The sequence below is a fragment of the Anthonomus grandis genome, chromosome 8 (genome assembly GCF_022605725.1).
Source record: "Anthonomus grandis grandis chromosome 8, icAntGran1.3, whole genome shotgun sequence".
NCBI lineage: Eukaryota > Metazoa > Arthropoda > Insecta > Coleoptera > Curculionidae > Anthonomus > Anthonomus grandis.
In genome coordinates this window covers 7,682,338-7,706,294 of record NC_065553.1, presented here as the reverse complement: position 1 = coordinate 7,706,294, position 23,957 = coordinate 7,682,338, and the positions used below count along the sequence as shown (strand labels likewise).

Genomic DNA, 23,957 nt, shown 5'->3' with positions numbered 1-23,957 from the left:
GCAAGAAGACGAACTTTCTATCTACGATGATGAGAACATCATTTTTTATAATAATTGGTTAAAGATAGGCGGATTTATAATTGTTCTAGTACCGTTCAAATTTAGTATCTTGTTTATTTTCTTTATTTATCTTAAAATTTTAAAGTATGGTTTAATTAATATTAGAAAATCTATACTTTGCTACTAATAATCCAGCTTTTTGTCATCTGGCCAAAGTGTCAGTTGCATTTCTTCCTATGGTTTGACTACTTGTCTGTTGTCTATAAACGAACGTCCCGATGACGTAAAAACTGGATTACGCAGTTGCTCTTATTCTCAAGTTTTAGAGCAGGTCTTTTGATATTTTCACCGAAATTACGAAAAAACTTTGTGGCAAAAATAAGTCACATTTACGGTTTTTTTACAGAGATTCAATAAGAATAATAACATAATTAAAAGCATACTAAAAGTCTTATCAAAATTAGAGGTTATAGATCTTGTAGCTTTACTAGGGCTAAACTTAAATGACCTTAACGTTTGAACATCAGATCTCATCCAATGTGGTTTTCAATCTACTCAATAAATTCGGGGAACAAAATAAGAAATGAGTGGGAAAAATAGGCATCAACAAATGTTAACATACATAAGAAAAGAATTGAAAGAAATCATCCATATTCTTAAAGAGACATTGATGTAACCATATCAAAAGAGAACAACACAAAGTCTGGGTTTCAAAAAAGTCATCAGTTATACATATGAGATCCAGTATTTGGGATACTAAAGACCATCTTCATCAACTAAAAATATTTACTTGAAGAACAAATTTCCTTGAACAAATTATTTTTAGCAATTTTATGTTATAGTTTTTAGCAATTTTATCACTACTAGAAATATGTATCAATTATTAATGCTTTGATCCCTAAATTTGTTTCAGAATAATGTATGCAGATCTAATGTAATTATTGTTAACCTGCATAGAACTAAAGAAATAGTTCACTATAGCTATCATCAATTTATTTAATTCATAAAACTTTAATATTTATGATGAATCTAAAAGATTAAAAGAGATATCCGGAAGGAAATTAAAATTTGAATCGAATCCATTTAAGTTATGCATAACTAACTTAAATTTTATAGTTAAATAATACAACAATACTAAGTTAAAAAAAGTTCAACGATTGAATTATTTGACTGATTTAAAGAAAAATTAGTTAATAAGAAATATATCTTTTAAGAAAAAGTTATTATCTTTAAAAAATAATTTTTAAACACGAATTTGGGCCGACCTAGATGAAATGTTCTACTTCGAAATAAAACTGAGTTATCACTATTTTTCTATGCTTATTTTATTTTAAAATAATTTTACTTAAATCCTTTTGTTATAGGTATAATTTATCCTCCTGCGATTTAAGGTTTTTCATTAACTAACTATATTGCTTTACAGGAAAATGGCTCTTCTTCAACCGGAGCCAGATTACACACATTTTTACAAGACTTTCATTTACTAATATTTCCTAATATCAACCCAAACATGTCTCCGCTCATAAAGTTCCGAAACTAACGACGATAAAACGGTCATAATTTAAAAATTACAACGGACACTGTCCGGTAGAAAAGATATATCACGCACATAGTGCGGCGACAACTCGCGTCCGCGGTCTTAAAATTTACGATCATTTATAATTTTATTTTTAATTGGACCTCTAAAAATATCGTTTCACAATTTTTAATGCTGTATCATTTAAAGTGGACCGTGCGCGCTCGTCTGTCGAGATTTATGGGAATTTTTGGGTGTTCTTGGAATATAAATAAACACAGTGGTGGCGAATGTTCCTATTTTATTTCGAGATCCTTACAAAATACAAATATTCGAAAGTAAACCGTCTTTTTGTTCGTAGATCTTCTTCATTACGCAATATAAAATGTTAATTAATTTTTCAATACGTGCTTTGAAATATGTGAGGCAACGCGCATCAAATAGTACTAATTGCATGATAGTGGTCCCCAATGTTCGCGAATCAATATATTAAAAGAAAAAAACAATTACAAAGTACATTTTTTCACACCGATTTCGACCAATTTAAATGTGATAACGGGCGAAATGATACTAAAGCAAAGTTAAAATCCTTGTTCTATAGGAGGAAAAACTCGATACATTTAGATATTGTTAAAATGGAACAGTTGTTACGAGCTTTCGAAAAAAAAGTGGATCGTTACTTGTTGTCACTTGATTAAGTGGTTTTAAATTGGGTAAATGGAGCTTTTAATTTAATTGTATGTTAGAAAAATATAACATATTTGGTTTAAAATTTGTTGATTCTTTAAATTTGAAATTGGAGTACAATAAAAACTATCATTGGAAATATTTAGGCCAGGGATCTGAGGATTATTTTTGCGTTAGTTTTTTAAAGCGGACTTATAAATAAGGTTTAAATTTAAAAGTTCTTAGATTAAAAATTTAATAGTAATTAGTATCATTATTACTTTTTTTGACTTTCTTTGGGAAAAGAAATTTAAATCAAATAACTTAACAGCGTATTACTTCCTTACCAGTAACTTTAAGGAACATGTAAAGCAATAAAACAATCTACAAAAATTGTTAATAATCAGCATTATCCCGAAACTTGTAACGCAAAAAGTGATTATTAAAAAAAGCTGGACTTTAAATTATTAAAAGTGCATAAAACAGATTTCTGGAAAATGGCCAATAAAAGCATGAATTCCAAAATGAGAGCAATGTGATTAGACAACAAATATCTCTACGACTATACTTTTTGCTTATTTGTTTTATTTTAATTCATATTTGTTTGAATAGCTTACCTTTTTAGCACTAAATACATTAATTCATGTTAGATGGCGCCTCGATACAAAAGTGAATATAGCGCATATTATTTATTTGAATAATGTCTCTTTCTTTCACAGACTAATAATTTATTAATTCATGGTTTTAAGAATGACTTTTTAGATAGCGTTACAAGTATTTATATTGAAAAAAATACTTGAAAAATTTACTTTGAATAAAGACATGCCTTTATGCATGTGTAGATATATACACACACACGCGGTCAATGAAAACTGCAGAAACTGTTATTGGATTTAAACAGATTTGAAAAAAAAAGGTGGAAGAAGTAGATAGAAACTTAGTTCACTAAAATAAATTGCTGTCTAAAAAGTAAAAGAAGTTCTGTGACATTATAAACTTCTCTATACAACTCTAAAAATGAATAAATAATTACTAAAATTTCTAAATTGTTCCAGGCAGTTGAGGTTCTATTTAAAATAAGAAATATCCTAAAAAATTGCTTTTAAAAATATTCAACATTTAAATAAATAAAATACAAATCAGACTTAAATTTAAATATGCCAAAATATTCCTGTAACCTGTTGAATTAAACCAAAATGTTGAAATATACACAAAACAGAAACATTATGTAAAAATACAAGTTTGAATAAAAAACTGCATGTGTATATTTTTTTTCTTAATTAGTAAGACACTTTAAAATCCAAGAATACACATACACAAAAATAACCGGTTTATCCAAAGCTAATTAAAGTAAACCTCTGATCTAAAATAAGCTGCTAACGAGTAATGAATGGCTGCAGTAAGTTTCACAAGGATCAAAAAAAAATTTATTGCAAAAATAAATGGAAACCAAGTAGCTCAGTTACCAAATGAGTTATGCATTGGTTCTCCAATAAGCGCTATAATGTGATTAATTCGAACCAAGGCAAAAATCCAAAAACATCGAAGAGTTTTATAATTACTTACGGCAAACTAGTACTAGGATATTTGATAGAGACCTGCTGGATCGTAATTAGGTGAGGTTTGAGGCAAAGTCAACATTTGTTACAATAAGAAGTAGCTTTTGAACAGTAACCACAACCGTAATTGATTGAGAAATTACTTAAATTAGGATAAACCAAGCATTCGGTTTAGCAAAGAATTCCTTTTAGAAGTGGATAAATAAATAAAATAAATTAAAAAAATAATGTGACAATTCTAATTAACTTTAGTGCAATAATACTTTACTTTCCTACAAATCCTCATAATCTATTAGCATATCTACCTGCCGCAACAATGACCATTTTAAATTAGCCTCATTATCGGATTAACCCTATAGCATTTTCAGTTAATCTGCTAATTAACAATACCAACATCGAATAGCTCTGACTTATAGTCGGGTATCAAAATAGAAGCCACCCGCTTAATACTTACCTTTGCTTAATTTTTAAATATAATAAAATTTAATCCTTTTAAATTTTAGAATTTATTTCTGAGAAAGTAGGCCGAGAAGCTTTACAGTGAATTTTTGGAAATTCTATGTCACAACACAAAAAGTGGATTAAGATTTTTTTTTAAATTACTCAACAAAGCCTAACCCAGATCGTTTAAGATACTACAAGATTTTTTTTTTAAATTATAAAAAATAAAATCCTTACAGGTAGGTCCTCATAAATTTTGGCACTCCTACGCTGATCTCATTCCGCTTTATGACAGTGTCATCTTTACGCTGAAGCAAAATTCTCGAGAATTAAGAAGAAATCAAAACCGCGAACCACTTTGTTGTTTTACAAGGAAAACGGTATATCCGCCTGAATATTTTAAGGATGATTTGGTTAAATAATGCTACCCGAAGTCACTGAAATAATATTTAAAACAGATGAAAAAATCGTTAACCTAATTAAAATAAATTTAATATTCGTTCGATGTTTACGAGATGTGATTTCCCAAATATCGACTACTAATAAAGATTAATATGCCGTCATGTCCAACTGTGAAATACGCATATTTTGGAAATAGTTTTCAGTAAGTCTAATATATCTAAATGAGCTTTATTGGGACATAAATTAACTTTATTATGCTTAATAATAGAGAGAAGATCTATAAATACCTTTTGTAATAAATTTTACTTTCGAAAAATGTTTATTCTAATAATTATGATTAAAAGTCACTTTATTTTTCTTGTTACAATATTATCAGCGAGCCTACACTAACAGCCTCTAATGCTAATTAGTTTGTTAAACTTGGATGTTATCGTAACATACTTATTCCAGGTAGTATTATATTATTTTTCATAGATCACCTATATTTGGTGACAATGATTTTGCAATTTCTATTTGGCAAAATAATTTGACTGCTATGGATCTTTTGAAATACTTTGAAGAAGCGCCTAGTGGGTGTTTAAGTGGGTGTCATATATATTTTGTAATAATTAAAATAGAATTTTGGATACTACCTTAGGCACAAAAATATTTATGCAATAATGATTTTTTTAAATGTTTATTAAGAAAAAATTAAACAGTATTTAATGTTAATTAAATAGGTTTGCGCACATCAGTCCAAAAAGTAGCTATTCACATTTTTAAATTTCTTAGAATACATTTATTTTTTAAAATTCAGTTCTCGCAATTTACATTCAAGGAAATCCCATATTAATTAAATTTTGGGCGATTATAATAACACCACAATTTTATGTATTTTTCCTTAAATAGCATATAAATTAGAAAATCAAATAGTTGGTTACGTGTATATTGTTGTTTGTTAGCAATTTAAAAAAACTGTGCAAAAAGCATATAATTATAGGAAACTAGGTCTTTAAGTGTATCACTAATCTGAGACAATTTGCAAGAAGTTTCTAATTTTTTAAATAAATTTATAGAAAGGTTTTTAAACCTCAAAAAAAGTGGTAATAAGAAGGAAGTTAAATTAAAGGCGTTTGTTATTGCATGACAATTTTGATATTAGAAAACATATACATTTTGGTTTGTCAAACTTATAAATTGTTATTTTTAAGCTTTTTTTATCAGACACCAAAGTTTTTTAAATCAGTCTTAAGCTTAGATAAAGTAATAGAAAAAGTAATTTTTTCATTTCTATAAAAGTTTGCAGGTTTAAAATTAAATATTGTGAAAGATATATTATCCAAAGGGTTATTATATTTTTGTTCTAATAGCTTATTAGATTACTCAATGCTTTGTCTTAATTTTAAAAAACTAAGTTAATGTTTTTTATTTATTATTTGTGAGTTTAAATAAATTTAGTATCCCATATTTTATTAATATCCAATATTTTAACAGACCACTATTTCAAAATAGTCAATTAAGCCATGAGGAATTTTTTAACCTATAAGTAAAAATTATAATAAATAAAATATTATAAGTAATATAATTTAAAAAAATAATTATTTAGTTTCAATTGTTCAAAAATTTAATTTATGTATATTATGTTTGCGTTATTGGTAATTTGATATCCAAATACAAATATATAATTTGTCAAAATATATAGGTAATTTTTTTTCTTTTAATAGTTGGTTACGTGTGTATTATAAATTAATAAACGTGGGCAAAAAGAATAAATATATAATGCAAGGTCTTTTAGTGTATCACTTATTTGAGATAATTTGCAAAAAGTTTCTATTTATAAAATTTATTAAAATATTAGCCAACCTTAAAATAAGTATTAATAAGAAGCAGTTTTAATAAACTAATAAAGTACTAATAGGACCAAGTATAAGAAGATTTTTTATTAATTTGTTTGCATAACATAAATGGATACCATTCCCGTACATTTTAAAAAATAGGATAGCGGTTTTAAATAATACATATAATTTGTCAAAATATCTGGATATTATCGCAAAAAGGTGTTATAGAATTAAAGCAGTTTATTAAAAAATTTAATTTTTCTTGTAAGCTAATTATAGGCTATAAGGAACTCAAATGTTGAGAGATCTATTTATCTATTTGACTGTTGAAATCACTAAGTTTCAATACTTTTAATACCAATAGAAAGAAGATTTGTTTATAATATTTATAGTAGAAAACTTTTAAGATGTTTACAGAAAACATATCGAATTTTCATTATTCCTTAAAGTTAGATTTAAGCATTTGTTATTGCATGACAAACCTGAGGAAGATTTTGGTTCATCAAGCTCATAAATTGTCGTTTTTAATTATTTTTTCTAAAAACCCAAGTCTTCTAAAACAGTTTTGAACTTAAATACCTAAAGTAATTTACGTGCCTGATGTCACTATTAATTAAAATATCTTTAAAAAATTATTTTTTTATTTCTATGAAGGATTTCCGTTTTAAAATTGAGTACTGTAAACGGTGGATTGTCAAAAGGGTTGTTGTTTTGTTTTTCTAATAGCTGGCCAGATTACTTAATGCTATTAAAGATTTTTTTTTTGTTAATTTTTATGCATAACATAAACAGAAACGATTCCCCTACTTTATAAAACATAATTTAAATGATTTTAAACTGGGTATTAATATCCAATTATTTAACAGACGACTATTTTAGGTACAACAAAACCTCTTACAATATTCAATTAAGCCACGAGGAATTTTTTAATCTAAGCTAAAAATACGTGATCAAAATATTTAAAAAATAATAACCAGTATTTAATTTGAATTGCTTAAAAAGGTTGTGGATATTTTCATACCATCCAATATCTAACTAAAATTTTTCTAAATATCTAGATATTTTTAAAAAATTTTTAGCAGGAAAATGTCTTGTAGAATTTATTTAATATTAGTTTCATTATCATCAGTTTTTTTTTTATTTATTTCATTTTTTTTTATAAGTTAATTAAGAAACAAGGAACTCAACAATTGAAAGATCGATCTATTTCTCTACTTGACTGTTGAACTCACTTGGCCCTATACTTGAAAGCACAACTGCAAAAACTTCTAAATACTCTAAATACATACCTTAAAATCTCCCGAACCCAAAACGTTATCACAGTTCGTTTGAGCAGCACCAACGTACGAATTCCGAATTGTCATCAGGCTGTCATACCTCACAGTTCCCCTAAATCGAACAATACTGTCTACCACACACTTATGCACGTACACACCCCCGAAATACTTTAATTTATTAAAAAACTAAAGAGTACAGTCTGTAGCACCACCCGCAAGTCGGACAAGGACAAACTCGACTACCACAATCCGTAAAGCTCAGTTGGTCAACAACAATTTGTTTTGGTTCCTAGTCGACTAGTACTACTACTACTGCTTCGTACGAAGATCGAGAAGGCAATGAGTCAGTTTCAAAAAGGATGCTCACGGCTATCTTGATAGAGGGGACATTCTTTTGGTGTGAGAGAAGACGGTATGGCACACCAAAGGGTCAGGGGCGAGGGGATGGTGTTACGGTGTGCACTGGTGGGGCACGGTGGGCGGTGCCTCGCTGTTTGCGAGGGTCGGAGGATTTTTGCCGCTTTGAATTAGTTAGATGAGGTGTTCTTTGGGATGCTGTATGTCGGGGAGATGGTTATGTAATGTTTTCTTCATTTTAAGGTGAAATGAGGCGATATAGGGGTAGGGCTTATTGTAGGTCTCTGTACGATATTTTGTAGTTCTCTGTACCTTTGATGCATCATGAGACAGTTTTATCACTAACCAAAACCCTTGATATCACTCTCGATATATGCTTCGCTAACGATGTCAGCATCTTCGGGAGAAGAGTACTATCTAGTGATTTGATATATTATAGTTAAATATATTACTAGAGTGGTAACTTATTTAAAGCTAAGAGTTTATCTCAACAGTTAATTAGTTCAAGATGTCAAAAAAGACAACAGCCAATTACAGAAAGAACTTTGGAATTATAATATATAGCATAATTATGCTTATTCTATGGGTCTTTAAAGAAAGTTACAATTAGGAATGCTCCATGGATAAAAAGATGTCATCTTACAATTACTATATTAATAAAAAAGGCATTAAAAAACTTATTGCTATATTTCTGGCCTTATCTGAAGCTTTTGATACCCTCTCCCAAGAAATTGTAAAAAACTATGGAATAACAAGAATATGCCAGAATTCGCTTAGGAGTTAACTCGAAGTATGTTAGGGTTGAATGAAATGAATGTAGTGATTTCGATGCGGCATAATATAGTGAGACCAAGCTTATTCTCAATATATATTAATGACCTTTTAAAGCTCGGTACATCAAGTAAGCTGGTCTCCTATGCAGACGATACTATCCTCATGTTGCAGGTAGATACCTAGAATTCTGCAATTAACTAGGCTCTTACAGAATTTGGAAAAATATGTCAATGGTTGGGAGAAAATCAACTAACATTAAACATTGAAAAAATAATTTTTATATGTTTTAGTATTTTCCATTCTCATCAGTATGAATATGAAAAGATAAAAATTTATACTTTTCAATGTTATTAAAGGAAACTACATGCCATTGCTCTGAATTTTTTAATAAAATCAATTCCATTAAATATTTAGGTAAATTGTAATTGATAAGAATATTAGGTGGGATAAATATATTGAAGAAACAAATGCAAAACTTCAATTACTAATTTACAAATTTTTTCATCGTAGAAACTGCATGCCCACCAGTATTCTCAAATTACTCTAGATCACACTAGGTGAGTCAGTGTGTTAAGTACATATGCTTCTACACTGAAAGTTTTTAATTTCACTCAGAGAAATATTCTAGAATAATATTTACAAAAAAAAAGCCAAATACCTTCCTCATATTTTGTTTCAAGTAGCTCAGATATTAAGTTTGTAATAGTTGTATGTAAAATCGGTACTTTTACTAGGGTACAAATATCCTGAATTAAGACAACAACCTGTTTTAAATCACCAAACAAGAAGTAGATCGGTGGAAATTGTAGGTATGCCTGCTCTGATTAAAATACGGACTTCTGCCATATTTTGAACCTAAACTATATATTTTAACTTCGCTTAAACCACATCACATTGATTAAAGTTTGACTATACAAAAGAGTTGATTAGCTCACATTTAATATTACGATGAAGGTAATGTCTATAAGAGTACAGAATTTTTAGAGCACAATACGACTTTTTAAGAATATTTTATTGAATATTTGAATCAACTGTTAAACCTAAAATCTTGATAATATTCTCAACAACTTGTAATAAATTTTTGATTTCTAACAAATAATGAAAATTCATCAGAAATATCATTAAATCGAGCTTCCAAAGAAACTAACTACACATTTCTGAGGATTTAATCCTAATATGTGTTTGATAAATTATGATGTTATAGTTAAATATAGTTTAATAGCATTAACTTATTTAAACACCGCAATTCTAAAAGTACATTAGTTCAAGTGGACACCAAAAAACACAATAGTCAATTACAGTGAGAATTTTGAAATTATAATATATAAGCATGAGCATGTTTTTATACCAGTTATTAGCTTTTAAAGAATGCTACAATTTAAAATTATTTTATAAATAAAAAATGTCATTTTATAAATAACCTGTTTTAAAAAAATTGCCTTTTATTCAAGCACACCTCTGGTCAATTAACATAAATAAATTAGTGTTATATTGTGGAAGAACGCCTTACTTAAGGCATAAAATCTTATGAATTTCGCTCTGTAATATACTAATAAGTATATTTCTAACTTCATGAACTAAATAAACTAGATTATTGATATTTGTTCATTTTGACTCAAATTTACTTTTTAGTATTTTTACTTAATATATATTATTTATATGTTTTAATTTCAAAGGGAGATCTAAAATTTTATTTGAAGACAGTTTAAAAATATGCTTTTGTAATATTGTAATATAAGCTAAAAATCAAAATATCTTAAATCCTGGTGCTTGGAAATTTTACTCAGTTTATTTTTTTAAACTCAAATGATCAAATTTCTTAAAAAATGTACTCTGAATAAAATAAACTCAATATACATCCATATTTTTATTTGTATATAAATAAGAAACATCGTTTTTATTGTTGCACAAAGTTGTTTAATCGCAAATAATAAAAGTCTCATAATTCTTTTTTATCTTAAAAATTATTAAAGTGTTTAATAAATGCGCAAAATATATTGCAGTTTCTCAAATATTTATTTTAGTTTATTAAGCGGGTACCTTATTTTAAGCATTACAAGACAAAACATTTATTTTAATATTATTTAAAAAGTTCGCAAAAACTAAATTATACATTTATTGACAGCGTCTTTATAATAAATTTACAGGTATTTCTAATTAGGTCTTAAGTTTCAAATGACTTTTTTTAAATATTGAATATTTCAATAATCTTCAAAAATAAAAAACCGCATTCGAAACTATTCTCTGTATATCTAATTGATACCTTTTTTAAGATAAACAATATCTCTCTAAGTTATGCAACATTTTGAACGCAAACATAAAAGCTAACTGAGCAATAGTAGTTAAAACTAAATAAATTTTTAAGAAAAATAGAAACCTTTAAATGTAATCTTATTACTTAAATTGAACATTTAATGAATGCATGTTTAAATATTATTATGAAAATGTAAATACGTTAATTATTCTCCTAGTTTTTGTACTACTTTTATTAGTATTCTATAGTTAAAGTTGATTCGTAGGGTTTCTTTAGGGTTTTACTTTAGGTAATTTAGGTTATATTATTGTAAATCCCTGTAGTTCTAATTTTCTAGAATTTGTATACTTGCTTGCTTTGACTGTCAGTATTCTCCTAAAATTATTGGTCTTTTTCGGCAAAAATAATGAAGATAATTCTAAATATTTCGAATCTGTTCCATCGGGTTTTAAAAAGGACGCGCTTCGTGACAATTCATTCAGTTTTTAATTGTTTAGTCAGTTTTTACCTTGGAAACAATTAAACGACAGTCAAGGCGAGTTAGGCTAGTGTTTTTGACGTTGACAATAAAAGTGTGTTCCCGAATTTCGTTACAATATGTACGGGATTCTATTTAAGAGGAAACCTGGTATAAAATGCTTGTTACATTTTTTGACTCTATAATAGTCTAAGTATTTTCTAAGAAGGGCAATGTTCTTATAAAATTCTTAAAAAAAATAGTTTTAAGGCAGTATATTAAAAAGATTCTTAAATTATTTAAAAGCAATATAGTCATAATAATAAACATAAACATTTAAAAGACTCCCTTGTCCAATATTTCCTACTGATAAGCAAATTTTAATTTTGCTGTAATTGTGATGGCTTATTTAAAAAAAAGTTTTATTATTGACCTAATTAAAATTTAAAAAAAACATAAATATCTAAGAAAATACAAAAAAATATTTATTATTATTATAAACATATAAAAAAATATAAAAAATATATAATATAGATATTATTAAAAACGATTTTTCTGCTATAAAAAAAGTTTTCAGAGTTATTAATATACTATGATATAGGCCTGACAAACGGTGTTCCAATAAGAGGTTTCGGATGTTGGAAATGAAAAAAAAATAATTTTTTATAACATAACTGCAAGGAGCCTATATAGGACAGTGTCTTGCTGAATAGTGTACAAATATACGTGATATTACAATATCTGCTAAATGGCCACCATGACTTCTCCGACACACACAATTCTTTTGTTGAAATATTCTATTACTTCTAAACACATTTCTGGATTTATGTCACGAATTATTCATCTAATTTCTTCTTTTAATTGTTGTATGGTTTGAGAATTAATTTCAGAAGCTTTGCTTTTTATACAGCCCCATAAAAATAATCCAGTGGAGTCGAATTGCGTGATCTTGCTGGCCAATTTACATCCTCATTTCTTGAGATAATCCTCCCTTCAAATTTTGATCGGAAAAAAGTCAATGTATCTCGTGCTGTATGACATGTCTCACCATCTTGTTGAAACCATATATTTTTGAAATTCATATCCATTATCTCCTTTCATAAAGACCATCAATCATCGTTTGGTGTCGCTTTTGGTTTACTGTAACAGCTTGTTCATCTTAATTTTCAAATAAGTATGGTCCAATGACAAAAACCGCCCTATATTATGACACGTTGAGCATCTATTGGCTTTTTGTGGATTTGCCTATGATTTTCATCTTGCTAGATACAACAAATTTGCTTATTTATAACTGTTCAATTAGAAATGAGCCTCATCACTAAAAATGATTTTATTGCAAAAATTGTTGTTCTCTGTTTTCCTCTCTAGATTTAATTGCAAAAAGTACTGCGTTGTCCATTATTGGCAATACTTTAGGTCCTATGTAAGTTGAATCTTTCTAAGGATATAGACTTCTTTTTTAGAAATCTTTTTTTTTTAAATTCGCCACATTGAAGTTCTGCTAATACTTTTGCAAATACATTTTAACAGACATATCTCGCACAGACCCAGTAGTATCGATTTATTCACTATTTTGCGATCTAAGACCCATTTGTAAAATATTTTTTAATGATATAAATACGTTCTTACACGACCATATAGTGCTCTATTGTTAAAATTGTATAAAATTTTTTGAATGAAATAAAACCCGAATAAAATATGCAAAGTTTAGGATAAGAAAAGTAGCAAATTAAAACATTTGAAATATTCTTTAAGTTACCCTATAAATTATATGATCAAAAAAAGTATGCGCATTTGCAAGCTCATGAAAATTAGCTAAATTTTAAAAAAACATTATTCTGTATAGTAAAAATTAAAAAATGATATATATAATAAAAAAATATTAAAGTTCATTGAGGATTATATAAGAAACATATAAAATTTTAATATGCTTCTGAACTAAGAAATAATTAATTTATAATTATTATATATTATTAAGAAACATTTAGAATAGATATATGATTTATCGCCCTACTTGACTGTCAGTATCTTTTAAACACCAACGACTTAAACTAACGTAAATATCACATGCCTGCTTTTAAATAACTCTTTTAATTCAAGTTTACTTTAAATAATACCTTTTTCATTAATGACCTTACAAAAAAAAATTTAATTTTTATAATTTTAACAAAAACCTATCCCAGACATCCTAACATCATTCGAATAAAAACTGCAAGTGTGCAATTATTTAAACAAAACAATTGTTTACTTTTCATGCTATTACCACTGTCTATTACATATTCGCAGACAGGATTCATGCTTCCTTAGGCTTGAAAATGAAAACAAATTAGCAAAATTTCAAGACCTTTTACCATAAAAACTGGGTCAGTCATATGTGTTATTTGCGTGTTCCACATGGAGAATCGGAAATATGTGTCAAAGCTTCGTTTGCGAATTTTAATAGTTATAAATAATTTGTTTCAATTGCAAATGTATGTTGCACTTTTCTGTATTCATATTATTTAGAAGGAGCCTTCAAATTTTGTTGTTTGGGGGAGATTATATTGGGCTATTTGCATAATAATAGATTGGGAACTGTGGGTGGTCATCCCATAAATATGCTCTAATTAGGGACTTCCTTAAGTAATTTTTAAAGGAGCCACCGAATAATTTCGAATAATGATCTAAAACCGCTACCTGACAGAATAATTTTTTAATAGGCCTATATCATTGACTTTCGTATACCTACAGTAATGATATACGAAATAAAGGATACTATAGTTTTTTTAACTTTTAGATATTTAAATACGTATATTTGTCTAGGAAATATGACGAAACAATAGTTAGTTAGAATCATAGATTGAGGATTTTGAAGCATCGATTTAATGTGTGTAGATATCTAATACGTAATTTTTTACGATTTACAAAATAATTTCTGTTATTTCTTGTGAAGTAATTTAAAAAATATATAAAAAGAGAGTTTTAAAATAAATTACTCAACACTAATATTTATGTTTTTATTATTATGCATATAGATTAAAATTGATTAATTAAATTATAGTTATACTACTTAAAAGAATATGACGCATATCATAATTGTGAATTTTTCGATTTACTTCTTTGACAAAAAATATGTAATTTTTCTTTTAAAATATTTTAATGTAAGACCTATGAATATCCTACTAAATAATATTTATAACAAATAATTTTTTAAATCTTGAATTTCATGTATTTGCAAAAATGATTATTAAATTCTGGCCAAAAATTAAACATTTTTAGATAAACATGCAGTATTTTAACTTCAATAAAGCAATTTCCTGGAGTAAATAAATTAAATGTGTCCATTAATTAAAAAGATAAACATATATAAATAAATACATTTAAGAAATATGCGATGTTATTGAAAATACACCATGTAAACTCAAATAACCCTTTTTTTATAAAAAATTTAAGCATACATATCTAAGCTATTTCTCTAAATAATAAAATTTTACGAATATAGGCTAAGGCCACGAAAATTATTGACTTACTTCCAGAATATGCCAAGAAAAACTTAATATAATTAAAATAGACATTTTTTGGATTTTTTTAAAATTTATATATAAAATTTATAAAATATTTTTAAATAACTACAGTATTTTATAGTACTTATTGCATTTGTTATTTAAATCATGTTTTAAGAATAGAGTGTACATAAGGCTTAAAATGTAAAATAAATCGACAAAGAGATTTTTTATGAAAGAATATCATATTCGTGTATTTTATAGTAAAAAATAATGGAAATGTTAATTTTTTTATTATTTTGTGACTTGTATTTGTCCGACTTGTCCTTTTTTAAATATATTGCGATATAAAGTAATTTAAAGTTTATTTATTGTTTTCTTCTAGTCTTTTAGAGATATTTTTTAACGTTGAGTATTAAAACTTATTATTGGGGTTATTTCAGATATTTGTTGCAATTTTTTAAAACTTCTAGGCATTTGGTTTTACTGGTTTTCATTTTGGCTTTTATTGCCACTAAAGTGTAAAAAGTGATTAAACTAAAATTTATTTAAATACCAAAAAAAATGAAACCAAGCAGCTAAATGATCTTAATTTTTAATTTAAAACCAAAAAATTAAATATTTTAAAATTGGAATACTGGTTTAGATAAATAGATCAATTATTTCAAAATTCCAATGAAAAGATTCCTATTTCATTACCTAGAAATTTAAAATTGGAATAAAATAAAATTATATCAAATACACTCAAAGTTTAGATAAATACAAGTTGGCCAATATTTTTTTAGACTTTAACATAGTTAGGTTCGAGACAAGTTGTGGGTACAAAATATTCCATAACTTATTAAATTAATTATTATAGTATATGGGAAATTGTATAACTAAAAAAAATTATATCATCAACAGATTAATTGATAAAAGAGTAAGCGCTTAAATATAACAAGTTACTTAAATTAAATAACTAAATAATACGGTTAATCGAACTAAATTGAATGAAAATCCTAACTCGAAATAGTTAGTATGCAATAAGCTCATTACTATTCATTGAAAATACGTAATTTGGTAATAAGTCATTCGAGCAACAAAAGCGGCACCTATGTTATGATCACTTTTCCAATTACGTTCTTAATGGAGAAACTCGAAGATATTTCTGCAGAATAAGTTAAACTTTAAGAAAAAAAGAAAACGGCAGGTAATTGTGTTAGAGCCGTAATATTGAAAATCTGCAAGCGGGACATATGGAAAATGGTAATATGCTTCGAAACTCATTACCATAAAAATTAAAACTGCAATGTTTTGCCTACTGCGGCATCTCTTTAATAAGTCGTGCTTTATTAAAGACCACCAACTATAAGAATATGGTTAAAAAGTTCTGTATTTATGATGATATATGAAAACTCATTATCAATGTATAATGACAAAAGGTGAGTGCCTTTTTAGGAATTTGGAAGCTGTTAGGTTTTAATAACCTAAGTTTATTTGTGAAAAATATGACTCATTATTTATTATGATTATAAAAGATACAAAAATAAAATTTTAATTGACAATATGGATGAATTATTGCAAATTTTAAAAAAGTAATTACTTTATAGGATAAACAATATTTACTCAGTAAATCCTGTAAGAATATTTAAATTATTATTTTATCTTTTGCATCTTTTTTCAATTCTGTTTTTAAGGTTCTGATTCATTTATTGACATTAAAAATTGTCACATTTACCTTTTTACTTTGTAAATTTTTAATAAATTTGGGAACAGGGGGCTTCCTAAAATACTAAAAAAAATGCTAAATTTTGCACACAAATTTTGGGAAATTTGGGCCTTTTTTTGGAAAATTTTGAAAATATTAATAGGAAATCCGGCGGAAGCGGGTCTAGAAGTCAAAAAAAGTGTAGGTTCAAAAACGATATTATATAAAGAGTTGATATTACAATAGCTGTCATTCTTCAATGATTAAATAAAACTTACCCATATGTAGAAAAGAGACAATATTAGACGATATCTGATAGAGCAAATTTTAATACTCGGGTTTTTTATTTACTGGAATAAACAAGCCTTAGAGAAAGATGTATAGACAGTTTGATTATTAATGCTAGATAGACTCTTTATAGTTCCTAAAATTATATACATATAAATTATTAATCATTATTATCTGAGTATTTTAAGACAGTTGTACATTTTTAGTCGAATTCTTATTGCCTATAATTCAGTTTAATTAAAAAAAAAATTAAAATTATTAACGGCAAAAACGGCGGCAAAACCCCTTCAAACAATTTTATCACAAAAGGTTTTTCAAAGGAGGTATTTTTAACTTTTTTTTATGCCCATTTTTGCAAGTTATCTAAATCCACCAAAATGGCGGTAAATTCACTTTTTTTTGTCAAATTTTTGGAAAATCCTTGAAATTTTTGAAAATTTTTCGAAATTTTTTTTATCCCTTAGTTTTCTACTAAAAATCATTTTTTGAAGACGGATTCCGATTTTAATTAAAAAATCTGGGAGAAAATCTTTAAAAATATGGGCTTGATAGATCCCTCATATATACTATGGATACGGATGCCCCCACCATTCAGGCTCATTAAGAATAATGGGGTATTCTGATTTGCAAAGTTTGCAGATCAGAATACCAATAGCAGCCCTGCATACCCAGCAGTTCTAAACAAACCTAATTATTACTCAGATACTTAAATTTAGCACAAATGAGTGATCCTTCAATAATGAGCGACCTTCTTTGACTCACCCGCAATACCTAGGTATAGAGGAAGCATCTCCTATGTGTGTAAATAACATAAAATATCAAAACGCCTATAAATTCCTCTATAATTAATATAGTCAAACGTGCTAAATAAAAATTGATCTATCGATAAATTGAAACGTAAATTAACCGGTGCAAATTAAAGCGGTAATAAAACACGAAAGCACAATTATTTTATTCTGATCATAATTCTTACCCATATAAATATATAATTTATATATACCTGGGTTCTTTAATGAAGTTTTTATATATTACGGCATTCTCGGTAACTTTTCCCGGATTTTCGCAAAGCCGGATAGTTTTTTTTAACTCATTTATTGATTTTGTATAATTTAATTACTTATTGCAAATGTATAATAGTTTTATATCATGTCAACGAGTACAATTATTTAATTGTTATGTTTTATTTATTAGGTGAATAGTTTAGTAGGTAAATCTCGTGAAGAAAAGTTTGAGTAACTTGAAGGGAGTAACAAGTCGTGAGTAAAAGCCAATGAGTTGTGATCTATCGATATTCGTTGAATTTGGGTTTTAGAATAATCCCATCGGTCTAAAAACTCAGTATGTATCTTCAAGTCAATATTCTCTTAAGTAATGTGTAGTTTCTTGTTGTAAAAATTATGAAGCTACAATACTAGGTTGCCCAATATTCCATGTCCCATTTTCCGTCATCGACCGTGATATATCGTGTATAAATAAAAAAATATATAAGAAAAATTACATTTAAAAAAAAAGTAATTTGTCATACTATAAGCCTAAGGTACACCTTCATACATTGTCCAAGTTTATATTTCTGCATAACCAATTAATACAACGCCAGGTGTAAAAAAAAAACTAGAAAAATTCCTAGCAAAACCAACACCATTATTCCTTCAAGCTAATAACTATGCATAAAATTAATTTATTAAGAAAACAGAAACCAGCCCATATAGCTCACTAGTAAAAATATCACTTATCTAATTCTATTTAACATTATTTAAATTAATTTCCATTTTTTTTTCTATTGAACGTGTTACAAAAGACCGCATTTTACTGCATGTCAAATATGAATTTTTACACGATAGGTTTGCATATTATAATTGTCGCAATATTAGAGCTGGGCTGTTCGTAAATCGAGAGAAAACATCTTACGTTAGGTGTGCCCCTCCCTAAATAACGTAATAAGTAATTATGAATATGTGGGTGGAAATAACGTGTTAATAAACAATAAGCAGACAGAATAAATTGTTTCCTGATCTATCAATGACTAATTGTGTATTAACAAATTTTTTCATGCTCTATATAATTTTTCTCGTAACGGTCCGTTACATCCAAGGATAAACTGCTAACAATGATATTGTGTTTATATATAAATTATTCATGTAATATTGTTCAATTATGCATCTCTTATGATATGGTGTTACATTATTTTTTATATTATTAATTTTGTCATTTTTTATAATAAATCTTAAGTACCTTAAGTTCTTCTGAAGTACGTTTTTTCCTAAAATGTTGGAAGCTTATTTAATGCAGGTATATTTTAATAAAATTTTGCGCTTAATGTAAATCAATCCATTTCTTTATTCTGAGATATTGGTAGTTAAGAATAAACTTCTCTATACCTTAAATATGCTTGATATAATGCTATTGAAAAAGTATTAGTAAATTTTTGTACTTGAAAAGAATCAAAAAATAACCACAGTGGTTTCTTATATGTATATGTCTGTTTTTTTGTTGTAAATTGTAAAAATAAAAATGCTATTTATTCTACTGATATCTTTGCTTCTTTTTTTGTCCACAATGTGTAGTCAGATTAATGTAAATAACTTTACAAAAATTGTACAGAAAAAACTGGTTTAAGCAATTTTAAGGTGAATACTAAGAATGATGTCTAAAATTATAGAGCTATTTACACAAATAAATCCAAAAAATTTGAATTTACTGGTTTGGGTAATAAATTTACTTGGGATTTTGAACATTAAATCAATATCAAGGAACGAAATTGATTAAATGTTTATCAATATCTGGTTCACTTATGAAAGATGTATTAGTGAATGCATAAAAAGAGAAAAACTAAAAAAATTTTTTAAAATGACACTGACGAAATTACCTCTTAATATTGATTACACATTAACTACCATAAACCATTAACTCCTACACTGATATCGTCAAGTAATATCTGACAGCAAGTTAACCTTTATTACTCAGTATTAAAAATGTTATCAGAAACTAGATAGATCTTTTTAAAACTATGCAGCTGTTTTGTTCGTTCATTGTTGAAATACTGTTATTTTTATGACATAAAATTTAAATTAGGAAAATTTAAACGCTCCTGAGAAAATACTTCAGCGAGACAGCTTTTCGTTCTGGCTATACTAGGAAAGAACATGAATATAATAATCTGGAGGCTTAAGGCCTATCTATATTATTTATAAAAATGTAGATAGCTGATATTTGCTTAAGTCTCCTAAATCACTTTCTTACTTTTTCATTATACTGTGTAAGAGACCCGAAGTTTCAATAATTATGGGAAAAATAACCCTGTGACCTATATGTTGAGAATTAAAGATGCTACGACAATAATCATCCTGAAATAGATAGTTTTAATAAAAGGAAAAGTTTATTGGCATACTCCGAAAGTAGAAAAAAATTAAAGTTGTAGCACCTGTGTAAAGTAAATAAATTTGAAGTTGACCTAAAATATTATTTTTACTTAATCTAAAATAAATTATATACAAAGTATTCCTTAACTTTGATTGTTTAGTCAAGGTGTTAAGCTTTTCGGTAGCTCTTTCACTACTGGCTATTTCCTACAATAAATCTTCTGCATCTTATTTAAGAATAACTGTTTTGAGCTATCGTCACTTATTACATATACGATTTAGTTCAAATCGCTTAAACCATGAACCAGAATACCATTTTTGCGAGTCTGTAGGTAAATATTATTTTCTTTCAAGGTAAACTATGAATTTCTCCATTTAAAAATAGACAGTTCAGACATTTATTCAGTCCTTAGTTATCAAGGATTTTTAATATTTAAATCATACTTTCTTAAAATAGATGGAAGCACACGTTATCATTCATAAGCATATGTCAAAGTAGAAAAATAGATGGTGCTTGAATAGTAAGTTTCACTGCTTACGTTGCTTCCTAATTTTCCCCGATCATACTTCAGAAATACAAAATTAATTATATTTATTGCTTTAAATGAGTTATGAAGTTACTACAGTAATTAATGGCAGTGTGTTTTTGGTATAGCGAAGTCAACTAATTTTGTAATTATCATATTTAGCCAACAACCACTGATATTATGGTTTTGTCACCCACGAATATACGTTAAATTAAATCTCTAATTAGTAACCAGAAATTTGTAGTCATTTGTAGCTATAAGAATCTAAAAGAAATAAGTTTTAAGGTAGCGGTGGACAAAAGGTTTGAGGAGTATCTCAATGCTCATTAAGAACAGAAAGTTGGTTATACTGGAAAATTGGTAAATGGGTTAAAAAACATAATGCAACACGTAAATGGGCGCAAAATCAAGAAATAAATAATTAAATGAAGCCTTATTATGCAACAATAAAATATTACATAAAAGATAAAATTCACATAATATGTTCTTTCATGCTACCTAATAAAAAAGCGCATTTATTACAAAAATATACCCTAATAGGCCAATGAAAACTTTCAGTTCTATGCAGTGGTATTCAAAATCTTATGATATTTCTTAGGCTGTGATTGTGCAAATCTTGTCTTACTCTGCAATATATTTCGAGTATAAGAAGGGTATATTTTTTTAGGTTTATAAAAGTATAACTATAAAAAAACTGGAATTATCAGAGGGATTCTACAGATATCTTTCAAAGGCATACAATGTATTTGAAAGTGCAAAAACATATAAAAGTTATATATTTTTTTTATGGAACATCTTGTATTGTTTAATTTTTGTATTCTACATCACAAATAAAGGTAGGTTTTATCAAAGTTTACCGAGTTAAAATATTTAAATTTATCTTGAAATATTTTGTGATATGTGAAAATATTGAAACAATTTCAATGAAAAATTCCTTTTGTGTACATATATTTTAATTTTTTTTACTATATTTGCTCTGGCACTCAAATCATTTAATAATAATTTATTTGAAAGGACTTATTGACAAGAACTTGTGAAAGGAAAAATGTTGATATTCGTACCTGAAAAATATAAAACAAGTAACATACAACAAATAAGTTAATCCCTTTTTTGAACAGTAATTCCCATATTTCAGGTTAATTTTTATCATATTTTTTCCAACCTAGTTTTCAAAATATATTAAAAATAAACACTTGCATATTATGAATGTTTAGAAGTACAAAAAATAACAAAGATATTGTTTAACATATGCAATTAAAACACTTCAGCATAAGTAATGAAACTTAAAAGAACAATAGTATTTTAGACAATCAGGTAAGGGTCACCTCTGGGAAATCATGCACTGGTGAACTTTTTAAAAATGATTCAATTAAAACAGAATAAAAATTAAAGGATTACAGAAGCCCAGTGAATATAATCAGTGGCGTATCACAGCTACAAAAGGATAAAAAAACATTGAAAAATGTTTGGCTTTTAGCATAACAATTTGGAAGGCATTTATTTATATTTTATCATTAAGTTTGACAAGTATTAAGGCATATATAATCGTTTTTAAAAGTCCTTCTTTACCTTATATGTAATGCCATAATTCACTATATTATAATTTTTCCACGGCTATGATTTCCGATTCTAAACCGCAGCATTTTACCGGCAAACAAAGTGTATTGTTTTCACTTTTAGTTCAATTCCCACATTTAAATGGTTGACATTGAGCCAGATTTTCAGATTATACAGTCGCGTGCGCTTTTGAATTATAGATCAAGAGCAAACATTATTATGGGGAAATTACATGGGTATTAATCGCTTTTTAAAAGAATTACTTAACGATTACCGGTGCCCTGCATTTTACATTAAGATTTAATGGATATTTTGGGTAAGGAAAAGCAGGTTTTCAAAAACAGCTATGAGTAATGAGAGCAGTGATTAACTTTTAGCTTTTTTTAATGAATAATAATGAGTTCTTGATTAGGTAAATAATGAAAATCTATGTATTTTAAAATATTACCTTTTAAATAAGCAATTATTACTATTCGTTTTATATGCGTCCTTTTTATTAAATTTTCTATTTGCTACTCTAATTAACGTTCCCTATTTCTATTTGTTCAATAGGCATCTTCAAAGAATTTATTTATCAATACTATAAAAATTATTAGAAGTAAAGCAATAAGTACTGTTAATACCAATTATTACCAAATCACGAATTAGACAATAACATAGATACTCTTTGTCTTGGTCTATATTAACATTCATCTAAAAGCAGTTGAGCATGTGATATTTAGCACATAAAACATCACTAAAAACATATGTATAATTAAAGATTTCAATTAAACATCGTTTATAGTGTCTTAGTTCTGCTATATTTAGATTATCCTAAAAATACAAGATGATACAACAATTATTCTACCCTAAGCATTTAACTGAGCCCTGTTAAAAAGCACATATTTCAAATAAAGGGAACGGCAAATAAGGAGATCATTTAGAGGTAATTCTTACACAGATGTCTTTGCGGTCTATTTGCTCTTTCTTGACCGACACTCGGTTGGTTGTCGTTCAGTTTATGGCTCTTATAGATAAAACCGCTGTTTGGCAAACACACAGGTAGTGCTCGCGTTCTTTCTTCGGCCTAAAGTGTTAATGAAAAGAATCATACGGAGGACAGATCAAAGCCAAGAGGCCGACACTGGACAGGAGTGGATTGTTTCAGAACAGTTTGTTGATATAAGTAAGCCGGTGGAGACAAGACCTATAAAACCTTTTATAAGTTTATAAATTTGATATGTTAATCTCACCGACATTTAATAATTAAAAACGTGCCTTATAGAGTTGAAAATCCCGCCTTCTTACCCACTATATTCTCCGCTGATCTGTTATTTTACGATGGCACCAAACTAATTTGAGTTCGGTAACGGCCTGGTAAAAATCGTAATTCGCTAAAAGTGATTCGACCAAGAATAGAGAAACTGCAATAAATTGAGCAGATCGCTGTTGAATTTCTTTGTAATACCCAAAACGGCCAATATGTTTGAGCAAATGCGCCTTAACGGCCCATGGTGTGCGCTATGGTATTAGTAATGGGGCTATAACCATGTATCAT

The 23,957-nt window shown here is 27.4% G+C and overlaps 1 protein-coding gene across 2 annotated transcripts in view; it reads right to left on the bottom strand.

Annotated features, from left to right (window-relative positions):
• The window catches only part of LOC126739706 (knirps-related protein-like), a 221,086-nt gene that overhangs the window by 18,683 nt on the left and 178,446 nt on the right, over positions 1–23,957 (bottom strand). The window contains exon 1 of one of the 2 annotated variants that reach the window (XM_050445500.1): positions 7,691–8,026. The exons of the other annotated variant lie outside the window; for it this stretch is intronic. Within the exon in view, the coding sequence (XP_050301457.1) occupies positions 7,691–7,765 (75 nt within the window). The 5' untranslated portion in view covers positions 7,766–8,026. Of the gene's footprint in view, positions 1–7,690; positions 8,027–23,957 lie in introns of those variants that run through there. 2 annotated transcript variants of the gene reach the window in all.